Below are 20,612 nucleotides of genomic sequence, written 5' to 3' on the forward strand. Positions count from 1 at the left end.
CACTGGGTGATGGGCATTAAGGAGGGCACATCATAAAATGAGCATTGGGTGTTCTGTACAAATGAAGGATCACTAAACTCTACCTCTGAAACTAATAATATACTATATGTTAGTTGGTTTCAAATAAAATAATTTTTTAATAAAAAATAAATTTTGTTCACCATTTGTGGGTCAAGATTGGGGGAAGGGGGTGAGTTTGATGCTTCTCACTGGGGGCCTCATCCTATTGCATCAGAGGGCAGCTGAGACTGGCCATCTGGAGCCTGGCCAGGGTTGGCCATCCCTGGTGGCTCCCTCATGTGCCGGAGGTCAGCTGGGCGGTTGACCTGGGTACCTCTGCATGGCACACCCCAGCCTGGCATCCCAGGGTACTTGGGCTGCTCCACAGAGTCTAGAACTCCTTCTGTTTGTTTCCTGATAATCACTAAGTTTGACCCAGACTCAGAGGGCAGGACCATACCCCAGCATCACTGGGAGAAGCACCCAAGCAAGGACTGGCTGGCAGGTTTTACAACCACTTCTGGCGTGAACAAGGAGCAGGAAGGAGGCTCTGGAGTCGATGAGAGTGGATGGAGAAGTGAGAAGGGCAAGCAGGTGGCCTACATCCCCAGAGTGTCCTGGGCCACATGTGGGTTAGTCTAAGCAGTCTGCAGTTGTGTTGCTAATTGGCTGGAGGGGGCTGGGAGAAGGTGGGGGGCCAGGAGAGAGGCTGATGCCATCTCTGGGAGAGAAGATGGGCATGGACCTGGGTGGGGTGGTCTCAGCATCCAGGATGTATTTTTAAGTTAGAGGGGTTGGGTCAGGGTGGTTCAGGAGAAGGTATCCCAGGTGGTAAAGTGGATGGAGAAGTAGGAAAGGGAGCTGAGACCAGGCTGATGGTTCAAGAGACAGAAATCCTGCCTGGTTCAGGAAGGCCAGCTGGATACTACAGAGACTGGGGTCCAGTGTGGCCTGGACTGGGGGCCACCAGGAAGGCAAGGCTGTGATACATAGTGCTGGTCACCAGGTGCTGCTAGGAGGAGAGGCTGGCTAGGACAGAAGCAGCCACCGGGGTCAACCAGAGGGGAAACTAAGGCAGGCACTTGACGGCTGGAGAGAGGCCCCATCAATCACCAGGGAGGCACGCTCTGAGCGAAACTGGGTTTGGCTTTTAGTGCCTGCCTGCCTTTCTTTACTCCTTATTAGCTAAATTTTTTTATTTATTTGGTTTGTCCATGGAGCAAAATTCAAAACCACCAGAGGTTTTTTCAAATGAAGTGACATTTACATACCATAAAATTAATCATTTTAAAGCGTACATTTAGTACATTGGCATTTAGTACACTGGCATTTAGTACAATTGACAATGTTGAAAGTGTCAGAGTTTTACAGTGAGAAGTCTCCTTCCCTCCCCAGTTCTTTGTAGTGTACACACACACACACACACACACACACACACTTTTCCTTGCTTTTTGATACAGGCAACAACTGGAAAATGAACAGTATCTTAGCAGATGTTTATTCTGTGATAGGCATTAAGATGTGCCTCACGTGTTCTTAGTTAATCCTCGGATGCACCCTGTGAAGGAGGGACTATTACTACTTCCATTTTACACAGGAAACCGAAGCACAGGAAGGCTGAGTAACTTACCAAAGATACACAGCTAGCGAGCCGTAGAACCAGTCTGGCCTATGTAACACCCGTGACCTCATTCTTTTACCTAGCTTGTACAATGTTTTTAAAAATAAAGTGATTTATTTTGCAATTCTTGTTGATTCATGTTGTAAGAAACAATCCTTTGTGCCCCATTTTCCCATCGGAAACATCCTGCAAAACTGCTGAGCTCTGTCATAACCAGAACGTCGACGCTGACAAAATCCACCCATGTTTAAAACCATTTTCTAATGGACTGCAAACATTTCAAAATGAGGAGATCTTACAAAAGCTGATTTCTGGCTTATCTGCCAGATGAGGTCCTCCAGGGGGACCTCAAGAGTGGCTGGGAGGGTGCATAGAGCCCGAGCTCTGGGTTCTGAGGGTTTAGATCCAACTTTGTGGTCTTAGTTCCTGGCACCCCTCTCCACCTCAGCTTCCACATCCATAGAATGGGATGGTGAACTCCACGGGGCTGACGAGGGGACAGAGTGAACTGGATCACGTGACGTGCTCCAAAGCGTGCATTTAGTACTCGGAAGATGTTTGTTGTTCTTCTCCCCTTGCCTCGAGTAGGTCCTGCCCTTGGTGCTTACACAACTTGTTTGTGCCTCCCACAGCCTGAGTGGTAAATTACCACCCACTTGTGTAGACAGGGACAAGGCCCAAGGCCACAGGGCCGGTCAGGAGCTGAGCTAGATTAACACCCAAATGTGTTGCTCTCCCGGGACCGCTAGGATTCTAGTGCGGTCACTTCCTGGCTGTCTGAGTGGGACCCGGGCCTCAGTTTCCCCATCTGCAGCACACTACTGATTAGGAGCACTTTCCTGCAAGGTTGTTAATGAAATCAAGGATAAGAGCCATCTCCAGTTGGGCCCCTCACAGAGAGCTTTGGGTGGGGGATGAAGCAGCATGTACCTCACTGGGAGTCCAGAAGAGTATACCTGCTGCTGGGGGTGGGGCACTGCCTGCCTTTTGCACAGACCATGCGTTCTGTGCAGCTTCAGGATCACATGCCTCCCCATCATCGAGATACCAACCCAGCATCACCTGTGTGGGTAAGACTGCCAAAGCAAACCCCCACATTAGAGCCCACCAGCTCTCCAAAGCTGGGTCCTAGAAAACAGCCGCTTGAGGCCAACACCCCACTAACAGGACAAATAGACCCCTGAACAGCTGTCTCCCCGGTATGAAGCCTGCCTCTCCCCAGAACACTGCCCCCGCCTCAGGTCAATACTTCAGGCAGCCAGGCTAGGGGCCAACGACCCAATGACCTAATCATGGCTCCTTCTGTAGGACCTGGGCCCAATGAGGCGCTGGAGGAGGTGGCTGTGGAGCGGAAGGTCCCCGCCCGCTGGACCGTGACTGTGCGGTCTCTGCCTGACTTCCCACAGAGCCGGCCTCCATCTCAGCCTCAGCCAGACATGTCCAGCCTCCAGACACTATGCTCCGGCCTGCCGCTGCGGCCCCTCCCGGAGAACCGGGGCCGCTGGGCTGGGGTGTCCCACGCACCGGTCAGGACCCCTGGCCTCAGCCCCTTGGAGGAGCAGGTAAGAAGTCGGTTCCCATTCCCACCAGGCCTTTTGCCCTCTGGTGCCATATGGATGGTCCGGATGGACACTTCCTATTTCTGCTGTCTCTGCGGGAGCTGCAGCTTCTCAACTCAACCTCCCATCCCTGCTGGCCAGAGCCTCCTGAGGGGAGGTCGACGGCCACTCCACCCACCCCTTTCCTCATTTTCTCCCCAACTACCTGTGATTGATGGGGATCCCGTGGCTCAAGGTCATCCAGCCAGGAACAGGGTGGGACACTGTGGCTGCCTCCAGTCAGAGGAGTGAAGCTGGGGCAAAGTACCCCAAAAGCACAGCAGCGTGTACCCTCCTGCCCCAGACACGCACATGGCTTTGAGGGTCTAGGAAGTCAGCTCTAATTTCCGCCTGCCCCCAAATTTTGCAATGAGTTTGCTGCCGCAAGGCTAGAACCCCATTGGGGGTGCGATGGTGCTGGTGAGAACAGGGCGGAGGCCAGGGGTCTCCACCATCGCCCGCAGCCCCGAGAGCCTGGCCTGGCCGGAGACGGCCCGGGACTGGGGGCGCTCCGACCAGCCCCCCCGGCAGGTCTGACCATCTGGGAGTACACCTGTCTCCCTCGTAAGCTGGGGGCAAATAATTACACCACGCGGTAGGGAGGCCCGACGAAATGAAGTAGGTGGCTCGGTTACACCAATAGTATTCTCCTTTTTCTTTGTTCAGCATTACTAGAAAATATACGTAAGCACGAACATTAAAAAAGGAGTCACACAACCCCACCCCACAGAAAGACTGAGGCGCTTCAGCGGCTGCCCCCCAAACTTTCCGCCCTTCGGGGCTCACAACATGGGGGCGGGGCGGTGGGAGGACTTGGGGGCGCTGGGGCGGGGTGGGGGCGAGGCTGGGCAGAGCGAAGCAGGAGAAGGGTGGGCGCGAGATGCTGGGGGTGAGGGGTGTTGCTGGGGGCGGGGCGCTGGGGCGGGGCTGGGCGGAGCGGAGGCAGGGGAAGGGTGCGGCAGAGTGCTGGGGCTGAGGGGTGTTGCTGGGGGCGGGGCGGTGCTCATCTGGCCAGCTCAACTCGTGGAGATAGTCGTTAAAGCTTCCTCCCCCTCTGTCCTCCCCGCTGGGCGCCAAGGCCTTGACTTTTGACCTTGAAGGCCCGAATGGCTCTGCCACCTGCCCATCTCAGGCGATATTTTTCAGGTTGTGTGATGGCCTCTTGTGCTGGGAGGAGGGCACTCAGGAGCTGAGGAGCTGGGTCACCTCCGCTTTGCCCTGGGTATGTCGCCATTTGCTTGAAGTACAGAAACAAAACCCCTGGAGTAGGGGCTACTGGCAGGTCTGGGAGTTTGTGCTGTTGCAGCCCTTTAACCTTCCCTGGGATGTCAGGGTCAGCCAGCCTTCAGCGGGGGCCTGTTAGACAGTAAGAAAGATGTATGTTGACCTCGGCCCTGCCCCCCTTCCTGCTAGTACTTGGTCTTTGACCCCAGCTCCTGACAAAGCTCCTAAATTCTTTGGAATTTCCTGGATGATAGGAGCCTCTTTTGTTCTAAGGAAGCCACTGTGGGTGGGTTCCTGAATGGAGAACCATCACCCAAAAGACCATTCCATGATTAGAAACGGAACCTTGGGCTGTACCCCCCATTCTCTGGATGGGGAAGGGGACAGGAAATGGAGTTAATAATCCATCATGCTATATGCTGAATGAAGCCTCCACAAAAATCGCTTAACCACAGTGTTCAGAGAGCTGGGCTGCTGAACATGCTGAAGTGCTGGGGCAGGTGTGGTACCCCAAAAGGGCATGGAGGCCCCACGCCCCTTCCCCAGACCTTGCCTTGTGTACCTCTTCACCTGGTTGTTCATCGGTATCCTTTCTGGTAAGCTTTGTTATATAATAAGCCAGTAGACCTGTTTCTCTGAGTTTTGTGTGCTCTCTAGCAAATTAGGAGCCCAAGGGAGGAGGTTGTGGGAGGCCCGCTATGTAGCTGGTTGGTGGGAAGGTGCAAGTATGGGATGTGTGACCAGGCATCTGAAATGGGAGGGGCAGTCTTTGGGACTCTGTGTGATAGCTCTGAGGGTGAGCAGGCTCCTGGTAGATGGTGTCGGGACCAAACTGAATCGTAGGCCCCCCAGCTGGTGGGGAGAATTGGTCATATGGGGAAACCCCTCAAATCAGTCCCTGAAGCGTCCTGTGTGAGAAAATGTATGAGAAACACGAGAAGCTTCTCCTAGGCAGTCCCAAACACAGTGACTTTATCACTAGCTCATTTTATGCTTTCCCTCAGCTTGTTTTCAATTCTTTTTAAAATTTAAACATGTCTCTTTGATTTTTGGTGTAAACTTTCCAGGTAATTTTATAAGACAAGGATGTCAAGTATTATAATTGTGAAAGTTCCCCATTTCTCTGCCTGAGTCACCATGGCCGCTTTTTGGGCGTACCCTTCCGCACGCATTCCATGTACTTACAAAATGTGTGTGTGTGTGTGTGTGTGTGTGTGTCCTTCTTAAGAATAAAGACACATTCTAGGGGCACCTGGGTGGCTCAATGGGTTAAGCCTCTGCCTTCAGCTCAGGTCATGGTCTCAGGGTCCTGGGATCGAGCCCCACATCGGGCTCTCTGCTCGGCGGGGAGCTTGCTTCCCCCTCTCTCTCTGCCTATCTCTCTGCCTGCTTGTGATCTCTCTCTCTCTGTGTCAAATAAATAAGTAAAAATTTAAAAAAAAAAAGATTCTCTAAAAAAAAAAGAATATAGACACATTCTATATTCATCCGTTTTTTAAGGTGTTCGTTATTGGTGAGTTTAGAGTTGTTCTGTTCTTGTAACTGGTGCACAGTATTTCGTTACTAGGGTGCCCTTCCCTCTTTGGTCTGCTTTAAGGAGATTTCTCTGTTTAAATATAGAGTATGGTCTGGCTGTAATTTTAGTCAGTGTATTCTCAGCACAAACACAGGACAGCTTCTGTGGTGCAGAGGGAAATTTTCATCATAGAACAGGAGCAGCAGTTCTAGAAATATCTTTAGCACCCCCTGGTGCCATACCCAGTTACTCTTAGTGACCTTTTCTCCAAATCCTGCCCCACCCGCAGGGGCCGTTCTGGGCATCAGATACCAAGACCTGAAGACCTCTCACCTGTGTCCTTGTCCCCATCACTAATAACACACTATCTCAAGCTTCTTAAGAGCGGGGCTCTGTTGGGTTCATTCCTGGGGCTTCAGCGACACCAGTACCTGTTTGTTGAATGAACAGGCAAGAGTCTACACTAAGCACCCCAACCAAATCCTATAAGAGTTTAGTGGGCAGGAGAAACCTAGGAGGGCCTCTTGGAGGAGGTGGTCTTGGCAACATGGGCAGGGTTCTTAGGCTGGGAAATCCAAGAAGGAAGGCCATTTGGAGACAGAGTGGGGCAGAGAGTGAAAAATGCAGAGATGGGCCTGTCCAAAGTATTGTGGGGGTGAAGGAAGCCCTGTGGAGTTCCAAGCTGGCTGTGGAGCTTGGAGAGTCAGGCCCAACCAAATTACTGAGGACTCTGAAAGCCAAGAGCAGTGTTGACTGTGTCAGATGAGAAATGGGTAGCTCCTGAGGGTTTCTGAGTAGGGGCATGAACTGCTGCTTCACAATACTCTCTGTGAAGAGTATAAGGGTTTCTCCAAATTCCCTAGAAGGGCAGGGTGGGCAGGAGACCCAACTAGAAGAAGAAGTCAGCAGCATGGAAGGCCATGAGTGTGGGAGATGATTATTTTGATGGCTGGCATTCCCACGGTACATATATGTGCCAGACCCTCTTCAGTTAGTCGCCAAGATGGCCCTATGATGTGTGTGCTGTTCCTGTGCTCATTTTCCAGAAGAGGAGAAGGGAGGTGAAGCATGCATGTGCCACATAGCCCCCCGCTCTGGGATACACTGAGATTGGAAGAGCCAGAGCCCTGTAGCCTCAGCCTCTGCAGAGGCTGCCCCGTTCCCAGCTACAAGCACCTGAGCCACAGTTTAGACCCAGGAGGCCAGCTGCAGTTCGGGCCAGAGCGCACCTAATGAAGCCTGAGCAAGAGTGGGTGTCAGGACTGGGGTGATTCAAACAGGGCCATGCCACACACTCTCTTCTGTGAGCTAAACAAAGTCACACACTGGTATCCTTTTAGGTGATCAGCCACCACGCAGGAAGGATTTGCTTCTGGCAGAAGTAACACTGTTCCCAAGACAGGATTCTGTCACTGTCTATTACTTTCCTAGGGCTGCTGGGATAAATCTCCATGAAAGAAGTGCCTTTAAAACAGCACAAATGTATTCTCTTACAATTGTGAGTGTCAGAAATCTAAAATGGGTTCCCTTGGGCCACGAGCAAGCAACACTGATGTGTATGCAAGGATATTGAAATCATGCTTGTACTTTTGCTCTCTGATTGAGTCTGGTGATTCCCATTTTTGGGGGTGCAAATATTACATATGAGATTGTCCTGGTTTATGTTCACATGTCTCAAAAGTTCATAATATATTTTCAGTAACATTAATTATATTGTAAAATGTTAAGTTAAAAATAAGCAGCAGGGCTGCATTTCTTCTGCAGGGGGTGGGGGCCGATTTCTTTCCTTGCCTTTTGTAGCTTCTAGAGGCTGTCTGCAGGTTTTGGTTGTCCTGTCCTGTCTTCCATCTTCAAAGCCAGCTGCCTAGACAAATTCAAATCTCTCTCTCTGACTCAGACCCTCCTGCTTCCCTCTTACGAGGACCCTGGTGAATATATAGGGCTGATCTGGGTAATGCAGGACAGTCTCTCATCCTCAAATCCTTAATCACATCTGCAAAAATCCACCTCTTTCGCCTCACAATTTAACATATTCATGGGCTTCAGGGAGTGGAATGCAGACATCATTGGGGGCCATTACCTGCCCACCACACCATCAGGCATCCTGAATTCTCCAACCTGATGGCTGAACCCAGAACATTTTATGAATTCATCCTCTTTCCCTAAGGGAACAGGCCACTGTTCTGTTAGAGTTTTAGGCCTATTAAGGTCAGGTGGGAGTGGGAGTTGTCTAGAATATTCTTGCCAATTTTTGTGTCTTAAATACATTTGATTTCGTCAGTAAGAACCCACTTAGAGAGGTGCCTGGGTTGCACAGTCATTAAGTGTCAGCCTTCGGCTCAGGTCATGATCCCCAAGTCCTCGGAACAAGCCCCACATCGGGCTCCCTCCTCAGCAAGGGAGGATGTTCTCCCTCTCCTCCCTGTTTGTGTTCCATCTGTCACTGTCTCTCTGTCAAATAAATAAATAAAATCTTAAAAAAAAAAAAGAGAGCCCACTTAGAACATGCATTATATAATTAGCGGACCATAATTTCATCAATGATAATCCACCTCTGAAATTGTGTGTGTGTGTGTGTGTGTGTGTGTGTGTGTTTTTAAGACTTTTATTCCCAGGGTCCTCAGGCCAGTGGTGGGATCTTGGGCAGACACAACATGTCTAAATACCATTTTCTCATCTTGACACTGAAAGCTGCTCCCAGTCAGAGGCTTGGAATATTGAATCCAGGCCAGCAAACAGAGCTGCTGCTTTCTTTGTACGCTTTTTCACTGAAGAAATACTTACTGCATGTGTATTAGATAACTCTATCAGGGGCTTTGTAGTGAGGTCAAGTCTTGTGTAGATGTGTGTGTGTGTGTGTGTGTGTGTGTGTGTTAGGTATTGCTTTAGAAACTTTTCTTTAAATGCTCAGTTTCGCTTGGCATGCTCTTATGAGAAAAGCTCTACACCAGCTAGAAAACAACAACCATCTTTGTGTTGAGGTATAGCCCGCACAGAAAGCAGCCGAAACCACCTGTGCACAGACACGAATGTCACAGGCACACAGGGAGAGGGGACAGACCCGGGCTTTGAAGGGGGACCGCTATCCTGACTTCTAATGTGTGGCGTGGTCACAGCTGCTCTTGAATGGCCTGTCAACAGAGTTACGCAGCTGTCCCTTAAGTCTTTCACTCAACAGCAGGTTGGGAGAAGCCACCTGGCTACTGTGTGTCACTGTGGAAGGTTCATCCTCGTCGCTGTCCTGTAGTGGTTCCCAAAATGGGGTCCCCGGGCCAGCGGCAGAAGCACCTGGGGACTGGTCAGGGACACAGGTCAGAGGCTATACCAGACCACTAGGGTGATTCCGACATCTGCTGAAGTTAGAGGCCCTCCTGCCGTAGCATATTCCTAGCCGCTGTTCAGGCCTGGGTGTATCTTACCCATGCAGCCTTTGACCTCTGGGTGCATCGGACAGGTGGTCCTGCCCCTAGCCCTCTGCCCCAGGTACCTGTGCTCCCAGCTGGGTGTCCAGCGTCATCTCCCTGGTGGCACCCAGCTGGGTGTCCAGCGTCATCTCCCTAGTGGCACTTCTGTCCCACCAGGCCAAATGCTGTGTACCCAGTCATGGGCCCTAGCATCTTCTCTCGTCACCTCCTGCCTCCCCGTGTCCAAAGCCCACCTATCTTCCTCAAGTATCATGCCATCTCTTCCCTCAGCAGATCTGCACTGCGTGAATGAGGGAATAAATTCAGCACACTCACCTCCTACTCTCCCACCCCCAAAGCAGTTTGTGCCCCAGATTCAGCTGGTTGAAGAAATGGCCTCAATGTCCACCCAGACACCAGGCTGTCACCGTGGTCCCGTCTCCCACTTTGCCTGCCTCCAGGAGCTAGTCCAGGTGTTGGAAGGAGGAGTGCTATGAAGGGGTCTGCCAGGATTCTGGCCTCCTTGAGCTTAGACAGATTTTAAGCAATAAAACAAGCAAGCCCTAGAACATCCAACAGTGAAAAGCTTGGGACGGAGACAGAGGCAGGTGGAGTGGCTGGGAGTCAAGAGGGGGAGTCCAGGGCAGGCCACTGAGGAGGGGGCACCTGGACTGAGGCCCGAGTGAAGGTAGAGACCCTCCAAGAGAAGGCAGGGGGCAGAGAGGGTTTAGGCAGAGGGAAGTCTAAGTACCAAGGCCCTGTGGCCAGACCAGGATCATGAGGGATGTCTGGAGGAGTGACAAGATGGCTTGGGATTTGGGGTGGATGAGAAACCTTGGGAAGGTTTCTTCTTTCTCTTGGTCTGCTGTCTCTGGCTCCAGGCTCTGCCCTAGGCCTGCTGGCATCTGGGGTGATCTCATTTCCAGAGCAGTCACTATGCAGTTGTGCATCATCTGAGTCTGGTTGCCAAGCTGGCCGCTGGTGGAGTGTTGCTTCCCTACAAATGCACAAGATGCCTGTGGGCTCCAAGCAGATCTGCTTTCCCCACCCTTGAGTCCCCATCTCCCACTGCAAGCCTCAGGACAGACCCCTCTCAGCTCCTTGACTGGGATGAACAAAGGGAGGGTCTAGAGGTCTGTCTACGTGAAGAGGGTATGACAATCAGAGAAGGCTTCTTGTAGGATGTGACATAGTAGATGGGCTTGGAGTGAGAACTAGGTGATCTCTGGGTGGGGCCACAGGTTTCTGAGTGGAACAGAGGTGAATCAAGTAGGGAAGGAGGATGGCCTCACAGCGCTTGGCCGGGAGCTCCCCTGCCCCCTGCTGCCTCTCCTCTTTTTCTTCCCCCAGCTGGCGCTGAGGAATGCCCTGCGCTACTTCCCCCCGGATGTCCAGGAGCTACTGGCCCCTGAGTTTGCCCAGGAGCTGCGACTGTATGGGCATATTTACATGTACCGGTTCTGCCCTACCATGAAAATGAGGTCAGTGCTGGAGACGGGTGCAGCTTCCAAGGGGGCCCAGAGCAGGAAGTGTGTGGGAGGCACTGCGCTGGAGGTCAGCAGGTTGGGGGAATCCAGGCTGTCCACACTAGGAGGCACACAGCCATGGTAGGCTGAGCCAACAGCCCTCCCACAGAGAGGGGGGATGGTGGCTGTATTGTGGTCTGTGTAGAGTCTGTAGCCTTGAACCTGGCCAAAAGATGAGGGAATCCTTTTCAGACAGGTGTCTCTGGCCTGCCATCCAGGGGAGTCAATTCTGAGCAATTCTGGAGCCCGGTTGTATACGAAATCCCTTCTCTTAACCTCATGTCTTTTCCTGCCTCGAGATGAGGAGAGCTTTAGAGGGGCGCCTCTGTCAGTGTCTTCAAACAGCTTTGGTTCCCACCAGCGGTCTCAGGCTGAGCAGTGCACGGCACTGGAGGCCTTGTAAGAAAATGTGGGTGGCTGGGCTTCACCCCACATTGTGGATTTGGCAGTTCTGGGGGATCGGGGCAGGAGGAGCTGCCATTCCCATGGTTCCCAGACAAGGCTGCCCTCACTCAGGGCTCACACTCTGAGCGTCATTGTTCTTGGATATGCCAGATCTGTGTGGAACTGCCCCCAGGGAATGCCCATAAAGTAGGAACCACATCCCCTCATTCCTGTCAGGGCCTGTCAGCCTGGCATCCACTCTGGAATTGATGCCCAGGAGCACTGGTGGCATGAAGGAAAGCTGGGACGCATGAAGTCCACCTGGATTAGAGGCTTCTGGAAAGCAGACATCAGCTTTGCTCGAAATCCATTTTCTGCCACTTGGACCTCGTCAAGTGGGGAGGAAGGGAGGTCCAGGTGGGCAGGGGCCTAACTCCCTGTGCTTGGAAGGGCAGGTGTGCAAAGCATAAAGTGAGAACCAGAGTGGGCTGGCCTGGGTGGTTTGGAACCACCTTCTGCGGGCAAGTCCCGGGCGACTTCTGCAGGATGCCATCTTGCTGCCCACACCTGCGTGGCCAGGTGCTGGGCTGTGGCCCGTGTGGGCCTGAGCTTTAGCAGGCAGGCAGCCTGGGCCCTCCCATCATCACACCTGGTGGCTGGACTCCCCTTGCAGGGCCTACCCCATCGAGCAGTACCCCTGTCGGACGAGAGCTGCTGCGGCCATCATGCACATGGTCATGAACAACCTGGACCCTGCTGTGGCCCAGGTAACAACTGGGGGAAACTGAGGCATGGGAGGAGCACCGCTCGGCAGAAATGGAACTCAAGACATACATATAATGCTTTTAAGCTTTTATTTAGAAATAAGGATAGATTCATAAGAGATTGTAAAGACAATGCAGAGGATACCGCAGAACCTGCTCCCAGCTTCTCCCAGAGCCTGTAACTTCGGTAACTGCCATGCAGCACCAACACCAGGGCATCAGTATCGGCATAATAGACCCACGTGTCACTTTAAATTCTCTAAAAGCCACATGAAAAAGTAAAAAAAAAGTAAAAAAAAAAAGATTTACTATTGTATTTTGTTTATCCCAATGTATTATAAATACTATCATTTTAACCTGTAGCATACACATTATTGAAATGTTTTACAACCTTTTTTTCTACTAAGTCTCTGAAGTTGGGTATATTTTACATTCAGAGCATGTCAGATGAGCTACGGTTCAAGTGTGCGATAGCCACACATGGGTGGCCAAGTCTGGTCACGTGTGTATGGCAGGCGTCCTTGGGGGCCAGTCTGTACCTCAGACACCCATATTTGAGAAAGGATAGCCTTTTCAGGGGTGAGTGTCCAGGTATTAAACTTGATGGCAAGATGGTCCTAGAATTTAAATATTCCACTTGAGGCAAGAGCTTCCTCAATCCTGGCCCTGGCCTCAGAACCTGGTCACAGACGGACCCTTGACATTAACCCGGGGCTGAGTTCCCAGAGGGATCCCAGATTCAGGTCTGACCTTCTCCTCACACTGAGATCGTACCCAGTCACAGGTGGGCCAATGTTCTCGCAGAGGTTGCGGTCCTTGGGCCTTGTCCTTTCTGCCTTCTCCCTTTGTCCTTAACACTCCTTCTTCAAGGGCCATTAGCCACCTTGCCCCGTTGAGCACAGCAGAGAGGTGGGGGACCTCCCAGCCCCCCATCTCAGATGACATCATGTCTTCTCCAGTTTCCCCAGGAGCTCGTGACCTATGGAGGAAATGGACAGGTGTTCAGCAACTGGGCTCAGGTACACTGGACTGTATGGCTTTCCCCCCACCGTGTCTTCTGGCCTCTAGGAGCTTACAACCCAGGGCTCAGGAATCAGGACTCAGGTCTCTGCTACCCTGATGCCTGAGATGCCAACACTGGAGATACTCAGTGTACTGAAGGTTCCAGGCATTACTGGAGGCACCCGGAACCATTGGAGAGTAATGAAGGCCTGGGGGATGGGGCACTGGCAGGACTCCTGGGGCTGTGTGAGCTCTCTGGGCCTGGGTGGTAACTTGGGAGGCGGTGTGCCCTCTCACCTTACAGATCCCTCCATGCTTTCTTCTTCCCTGCAGTTTTGGCTGACGATGTCCTACTTGTCGCAGATGACGGAGGAGCAGACCCTGGTCATGTATAGTGGACACCCACTGGGTCTCTTCCCCAGCACCCCCTGGGCCCCCAGGCTGGTCATCACTAATGGGATGGTGGGTCCTGGGGCAGCTGGGCATGGTCATGCCTTGGGGCAGCGGGAGACCTGGGTGCCCCCAACACCTGCCTCCCCATTGTTTCCTCTGTGCCGCCCCCAGCCCTTGGCTCCCATTCCTCTTTTCCAGGTCATTCCCAACTACTCCTCCAGGACAGAATACGAGAAGCTCTTTGCCATGGGAGTCACAATGTAAGCCCCAGCTCACTGTTACAGTTTTTATTAAGGTGTTTCTACCTCAACCATGCTTTATGTTTTTTTTCAGCCATGCTTTATTATAAAACTATATAGCAATATTAAAAACAATTTGAAAAACAGTCACAATGGCAGTACCAAAGCACGATTTCATGTTGACATATTCCCTAGGAGTGTTTGTGGATATGCATACTACAATTTTCATACATTTATGAGCAAGGGAACAATTTGGATCCTGTTGTTATGTTATGGACAATTTCAAATAGACAAAACATTGTAAGAATTAACAGTGAACACTGAGATTCTGTGTTTAACACACTACTGATGTCTGTATCCCCTTTCTATCTATCCATCGTCCTTCTATCCATCCATCTGATCAGCTTGGTTTTTGATGCTTCTGAAAGTAAGCTGATATGATGTCCTGGAATTCAATATTGGTTTACAGTTTTTTTTTCTTTTAAAGTGAAATTTACATGAAATGCACACAACCTAGTGTGCCATTTGATAAGATTGACCAAGGTGTGCACATTCCAACCCTGACCCCAAGATACAAAGTACAACCATTTCATTTGTCATAAAATTAATGCAGGTTCTGAATTACAGATTTTCCCTTCAAACAATATAAAAAGAGCTACAGTGGAAGGGAAATCCCTCTCCCATCCTGTACTCCCCATTTCGGGGGAGTCAAGTCTGTGTCTTTCCAAACACTTCTTACGCAGGTGGTTACAGATGTAGGTAGACCCTTACAGGCCCTCTGCACTAGCCCTTCTACCTCTGACAATATTGTTTTCTTTCAGGGACTATGTCTAAGTGATCCTTATTTTACCTGCATTGTTCAACTGTAGCATGATTTATTTTACCCCCTTTCCCTCTGATTTGTGTTGTTTCGAGTTCTTTGGGCTTATAAAGAATGCTACAGTGAATGTTCTGATCTGCATATTTTTGTGGATCTCTGGAAGTGTTGCTCTAGACTAACCATGTAAAACCATTACCGGGACCAACGAAGTGGATCCCCTCCTCAGTGAGCTATGGACAGAGGCCACACCAAGCAGTGTTGCCTCACAAGGTCACTTTATTCGTACAAATGGGGACATCACAGGGAATAACGTCCAAAGGCACTCTCCCAGTGGGGGCAAGCAGGTCCCTTTTAGTAGGACTTGGGATGAATGTTCCTAGCGGGATTTTAATATTGAAATGAGGCTGAGGTAACTGTCAGGCACAGGGGTTCAAATGTTTCTTCTCCCATTCCAGCAGTTTCTTCCTTAGTTTCTAGAAGAGGAAATTGACAGGCAGGACCCTCTAGGCATTTCCTGAGTTCAGGAGTCAGTCCTGAGTTTGGGGGATCGAGGAATCTCGCCAGTGACCAAGTGTGATCAGGTCTGTCCTATTCAGAGCCAATTACCCAGGCCTCAGGCTAATATTTTATAATATAATCATCATAATAGTCACCAAGATTTGTAGATATCTTCACATTCGGTCCTTTACCCAAGACTCAGCACTAGGTGCCCTTCTCAGCCCATTTTGTGGAGGAAGAAACTGAGGCTCAGAAACTCAATTCTTTTTCTGGTTGGTCATAAGTAGTTACCATTACTGTTATTTCCTCTGAGGCCCGGCAGCCTCTTCTGTGCCTGTGGAAGCAGCTGTGGGGTCAGAGGTTCCACCCAGGATCTGCCTCTTGGATCCGGTGCCTCCTAAGTGTGACGTTGGACAAGTGAGTGTGCTTCTGATTTGTAGGTTGAGGACGGAAGTTTCAAGAGAGTGGAACTGCAGAGTCAGACCCATCTGCCACACCTGAGGGTTGACCCAGGTGCCATGGGCAACTGACTAAATGGATGCAAAATGCCCATGGGTGGAAGAGGTTTACTCCTATCCAGGATCTGAGAGCTTCCAGTCAGACAAACACAAAGCTACAGATAGCTACGAGTCCCAGGGAGGATGTGGAAAAACAGGCAGTCTCAGATTGTGGGCAGGTTGAGGTCCATCCAGCAAGGCTGGGGGTGGCCAGGAGGACTACATCTCAGCAGCTGGGGTCAAAGTTCCAAGTGCAGTGGACTTGGAACTGTGGACAGTCTTACCTCCAAGAGCTATTTTGGGAGCAACATGCAGTGGATAACTTGAGCACAAAGGACCAAATCAGAAGGATTTAAAATCATTTCCCAGCTCTGGTGCATATCCCTATGTAACCTTGGAACTTGGATCCTGTCTCTAAAGAGAGAATTTAATAGCTCCTCCTCAAAGAGTCTCGTGAGATTTCATGAAAGGATAGAAGGGACACTGTTTTCCGCATAGTGCAAAGGGAGCTCCCCGAGCACTCTGCTTGATGTTTGTGGGCCCACTAGGGAGCCCTCCTTCTGGCAGACGTTAGGGGACCATGCAGCCTTGTGGACGTGCGATGGTTTCACCCTTTTCCCTGGGAAAGTATTTATCATCTTAGCACTATTTTTTATGTTGTTTAATAGACAACATTCCAATGCAAGGATAATGCCTCCCCCTTTTTTAGAAGATGCAGAGGTTCCACGTGGTCTGGTGCCTTATCCAAATTATGGGATAGACGCAGCATCAGACACAGATCTGCAGGATCAGGATCCACTGTTGGTTCAGCAGAGAGGAGGGGCTGGAGAGAGTTGCTGGGGGACAGGAACCCGATAGAAACGAGATAAGGAGTTGAAATTGAAGAAGGAGTAAAGCAAGCGTCCATAAGCCCTGGAGGATCTCCTTTCATCAGTGGTCCTCAGGGAGGAGGAAGGTACAGGCAACAGAAAAGTGCTGTCCTCCCCTTGTTGCATTGCCAGAAAATTCAAGAGTTTGATGATTATCAAGTGATGGACACAGACATGCACATGCATTGCTGGTGACAGTCACTTTGGCACTTGAGAGTATGTTCATATTTGAAATGTTTGCACCTGACGACCTAGCACTACTTCTTCCTGCTTCCTTCCCCGGGCCCAGGGAGAGGGATAGGAGGCATCTCACTGCCACTGTGGGGTGCGTTGTTTGCAGAGTGAGGTCGGAGGGGCAAACATTCTGTGGCTTCTGATATTGCATACTGTGGAGCCATGAATAGGAGTGGGCAGGATCTGTGTGGATCGTTGTGGGATGGCCTCCACTGCTGTTGTGCCCCCTGTGGAAACGGTACCACTACCTACACAGTGAGGCCATTTATATAAATAACACCCCTACTAATGACAGTAACCGTACAGCAAACGGTGCTGAGTGCCCTTCAGGGCAGTCTGCCTCACTGAGGCACAGCACACACACCTGACGTTTGTGGCCAGGTAAGTTTGGATACACGCCGGAGCTGTGCCAGCCCCTCTCTGAAGACACCTCCCCTGCCTCCTGCAGCTCAGTGCCAGCCCTCCCGCAGGTAGACTCCCCAGTGGAAGGTCATTGAAGGTCACAGAATGGAATCCCACAGAATGTACTTCTTCACGTCTGGCTTCTTCACAGAGCCACTTGACACACAGGAGGACATGGGTCATTTTCTTTGCCACATGGCATTTCATTGTGTTCATAGTCTGCAGTCGCTTCTCTGTCCTCTGTGTCCTCTGTGATGGGTATTCCAGCTGTTTCATGGGGTTGGCTGCTGCAAATACAGTTGCTGTGAACAGTGGTGTGCTTGTCTTTACGTGGGCGTGAGCCTGCACAGTGGAGGTGCTGGGTCACGCTCAGCCTCCATCAATATGGTCCTGTAGTCCCCAAAGTGATTTTACCAATTACAGTACAGTTTTGAATAAAACAAAAATCTGTTTAGAAAAGATCCAGGAGGCCAGAGGGGACCAGAATTGGGGGGACTATAGCTTTATCTCTGTTTCCCTTTTTAAAAGGAAAATATATTAATGTATTTGTGGGGAATTAAAAAGGAAATTTAAATTATGTAACACATGTGGAAGCTGTGCCTGCTCTGGGCTCACCCCTAGGCTTGCCTTCTCTGTGGGCAGGTACGGCCAGATGACAGCAGGCAGCTACTGCTACATTGGACCCCAGGGAATTGTCCATGGCACAGTGGTGAGAAAAAGGGCCATGCCTGGCTGCAGGGGGTGGGAGGCTGATGTGCTGGAGGGGACAGTGAGTGCCTGCCTCTTCTCCTGGCAGCTAACCGTGTTGAATGCTGGCCGACGGTACCTGGGTGTCAAGGACCTCACTGGGAAGGTCTTTGTCACTTCTGGGCTGGGCGGAATGAGTGGTGCACAAGCCAAAGCCGCAGTCATCGTGGGGTGCATCGGTGTGATAGCAGAGGTGAGCCCAGTGGCGGAGGTATGTCTAGGAACATAGGAGAAATCCTGCTCTCTGCCCACCTGCTTCCTCCCTCAGTCTAGAGACACTCACACTCACACTCCCAGCTGTCTCTTCTCTCTCCACCATGCAGAACTCCCTGGGGCGGGGAGGGGGAGGGGGGCGGTAGCATTCCAACGGCAGTTTATGCCTGCTGCCTGCTAAGTGCCCATCACCTTCCACAGTCAACATTTGCGCCTTCTGTGGGCACTTCCCTTATCCCACCAAATCCCTGGAACACGGCCGGTGGATAATAAATATGGATAAATGAGCATAGACCTCTCCAGCTCAGACAGGTCACAGTCGGGTGGGGGGGTGTGGACTTCAGGAGAAGTGTTGCAGGTGGCGTTTGCTCAGTGGCTCTCACGGCTTTCTTTGGGAGTGCCAAGGAGAGGAAGGGAGCCAGGGAGAGGAGGCAAGGAGCTTTAAGACAAACCTGGTTGGGGTAGGGCGTACCTTCTCATGGGAGATGTATTTCCTGCTTTCAGGGGACAGAAGAAGGCCTGAGTGTCCTTGCACAGGCGTCTCTTAAGTGACTTGTATTTAAAATAATCAATATGCCAGAGTGGCACATTTTGGGGGGCCTGCCTTCAGCTCCTACACAGAAAATAAGTTACAGCAGCTAACGTTAGCTCACACAGAGCTCATCCCCTGGAATCTGCAGGAAAACAGCCTACGTTTTTAAAAAGCCTTGACTTCCCCTTGCCTCATCCTCAACCCTCATCCTCATCTACTTTCCCCTGTATCTTCAAAACGTGTTTGCCACAGAGAGAACACTCAGTAAGTATTTGTAATAAGATTCCCAAAGAGTAAATAAGGAATCCTAAAAGAGAAAGAGAGAGAGAAGCCTTGGTGAAACACAACTTTGTGACTTACACTTAGTTGATACTAAGCCTGTGTCATACATTCTTGTACTTCTTAGGAGCCCACCTGGCTTTAGGTAACAGAAAATCAAACTATAGCAGCTTCCACAAATAAGGTTTTGTTTTTCTCACACAGCCACCAGTGCTGGCATTGGTCCAGCAGCTCAGTGATGTCCAGCCAACATCTCTAGATTGTCTTGGATTTCCCTCGTGGTTACAAAATGGCTATCCCAGCCCCAGCCATTTCATCTCCATTTAAGACAGGAAGGAGGGAGAAAGGAAGTGCCACCCCTTACTGACTCTATTTTAGCAGGAAAATAATATTTGAGAAACCCCTTCTTTTACTTCATTGATCAGTATTGTATCAAATGGAAGTTTTTACCTAAAAGGGAGGCTGGAGACAGTGGACAGAGTAGTTATGGTTCACTTGGACTGGGGATGAACATAGTGTCCTCTTGAAAATCTGGATTCTGTTGATAAGGAGAGTAGGAGGGGGAACGCACATTGGAAAGCAGCTCACAGCATCTGCCCTGATGCTCTGTTACAAAATTGGGGGACCTGCATGTGGGATGGCATCTTCCCAGTGGAGGCTGACATGCCCCGTAACTGGGGACCCTGCATCTCATGGTCCCAGGTGGATAAAGCCGCCCTCATGAAACGCCACGAGCAAGGATGGCTGATGGAAGTGACCAGCAGCTTGGACCACTGCATTGAAAGACTCAGGTACAGTGCCTGACACATGAGTGTGGAAAAGTGGGGAGACCCCAAGAAAGGGCCTGGAAGCTGGGCTGCTTTACATGGGCCTGTTAAATGCCTGACACTCGGCCACAGGTGGTGCCTCACCAAGGGACCCCACAGAAGTTGGACGGTACCAACATCACAGGACCCACTGTGGGGTTTGAATCATGACCCCGAAATCAAGAGCTGCAGGCTCTCCTGATCGAGCCAGCCAGGCTCCCCTTCTAACTCCATCAGAATATCTCAGTGGTCACTAGGGCTGGGGTGCAGGAAGCCCTTGAAGTTCTAGTACCTGGTGGTCAGACACTCGCTGCTAAATGAGTTTCTTGAGGTTGAGCCACCATTTTGCAAAGACTGTGCCTTGTATTTCTCACTGTTGTGGCTCCGTGCCTAGCTGAGAGCCTGGCACATAGCAGGTGCTCATCTAATCTGCTGGAGGAAAATAAGCCTTTGAAAGATGGAACTGTTCCTCAGAATGACTCCAGGTTGGGGGTAAGTGGGTCTTCCTCCTCACTCATGCTCTGGTTCTCTGGGTGGAGGACAGGGGCTTGGCAACATTTCCCTCTGGTGTGATGTCTTCTAAGGTATTTCAGTGGGAATGGGGGAGGACTGCCCTGGGGGCGGCTGATCCAACGTCATTTTGTTTGTTTGAAAGAGAGAGAGAGAGAGAGAACACTAGGGGGCAGGAGAGGGGCACAGGGAGAGTGAATCCCAAGCTGACTTCTGGCTGAGCATGGAGCTGGTAGGGTTGGTCTCATGACCCTGAGATCATGACCCCAGCCAAAATGGAGAGTCAGACATTTCAGCTACTGTGCCACCCAGGTGCCCCTGGGGGCCGGTTTTTTGAAGCATCTTCTCAACTGATTTGCTTTGCAGAACTGAACTCTGTTTGGGGAGGACACACCGCCCAACGGTTCTCCAGCCCTGCTGCAATTAGATTTGCTCAGGGCTCTTCAAAAGGGGCTTATAGGAAAATGTTCAAGCACATGCTGAACTGGGAGATACTCCCATTACCAGGATCTTTTAAAAATCCTACTTTGACCC

At 50.8% G+C, this 20,612-nt stretch overlaps 1 protein-coding gene across 1 annotated transcript in view; it reads left to right on the forward strand.

The window, feature by feature from the left end:
- The first annotated feature begins 2,993 nt into the window (after nt 1-2,993).
- Nucleotides 2,994-20,612, forward strand: part of UROC1 (urocanate hydratase 1) — a 41,631-nt gene continuing 24,012 nt past the window's right edge. Inside the window, exons 1-9 of the mRNA XM_059161940.1 lie at nt 2,994-3,183; nt 10,714-10,844; nt 11,947-12,040; nt 12,997-13,056; nt 13,373-13,501; nt 13,631-13,692; nt 17,634-17,700; nt 17,788-17,931; nt 19,465-19,553. Coding sequence (XP_059017923.1) covers nt 3,058-3,183; nt 10,714-10,844; nt 11,947-12,040; nt 12,997-13,056; nt 13,373-13,501; nt 13,631-13,692; nt 17,634-17,700; nt 17,788-17,931; nt 19,465-19,553 — 902 coding nt within the window. The 5' untranslated portion in view covers nt 2,994-3,057. The remainder of the gene's footprint in view (nt 3,184-10,713; nt 10,845-11,946; nt 12,041-12,996; nt 13,057-13,372; nt 13,502-13,630; nt 13,693-17,633; nt 17,701-17,787; nt 17,932-19,464; nt 19,554-20,612) is intronic.

Source organism: Mustela lutreola, chromosome 2 (assembly GCF_030435805.1).
Source record: "Mustela lutreola isolate mMusLut2 chromosome 2, mMusLut2.pri, whole genome shotgun sequence".
Taxonomy (NCBI): Eukaryota; Metazoa; Chordata; class Mammalia; order Carnivora; family Mustelidae; genus Mustela; species Mustela lutreola.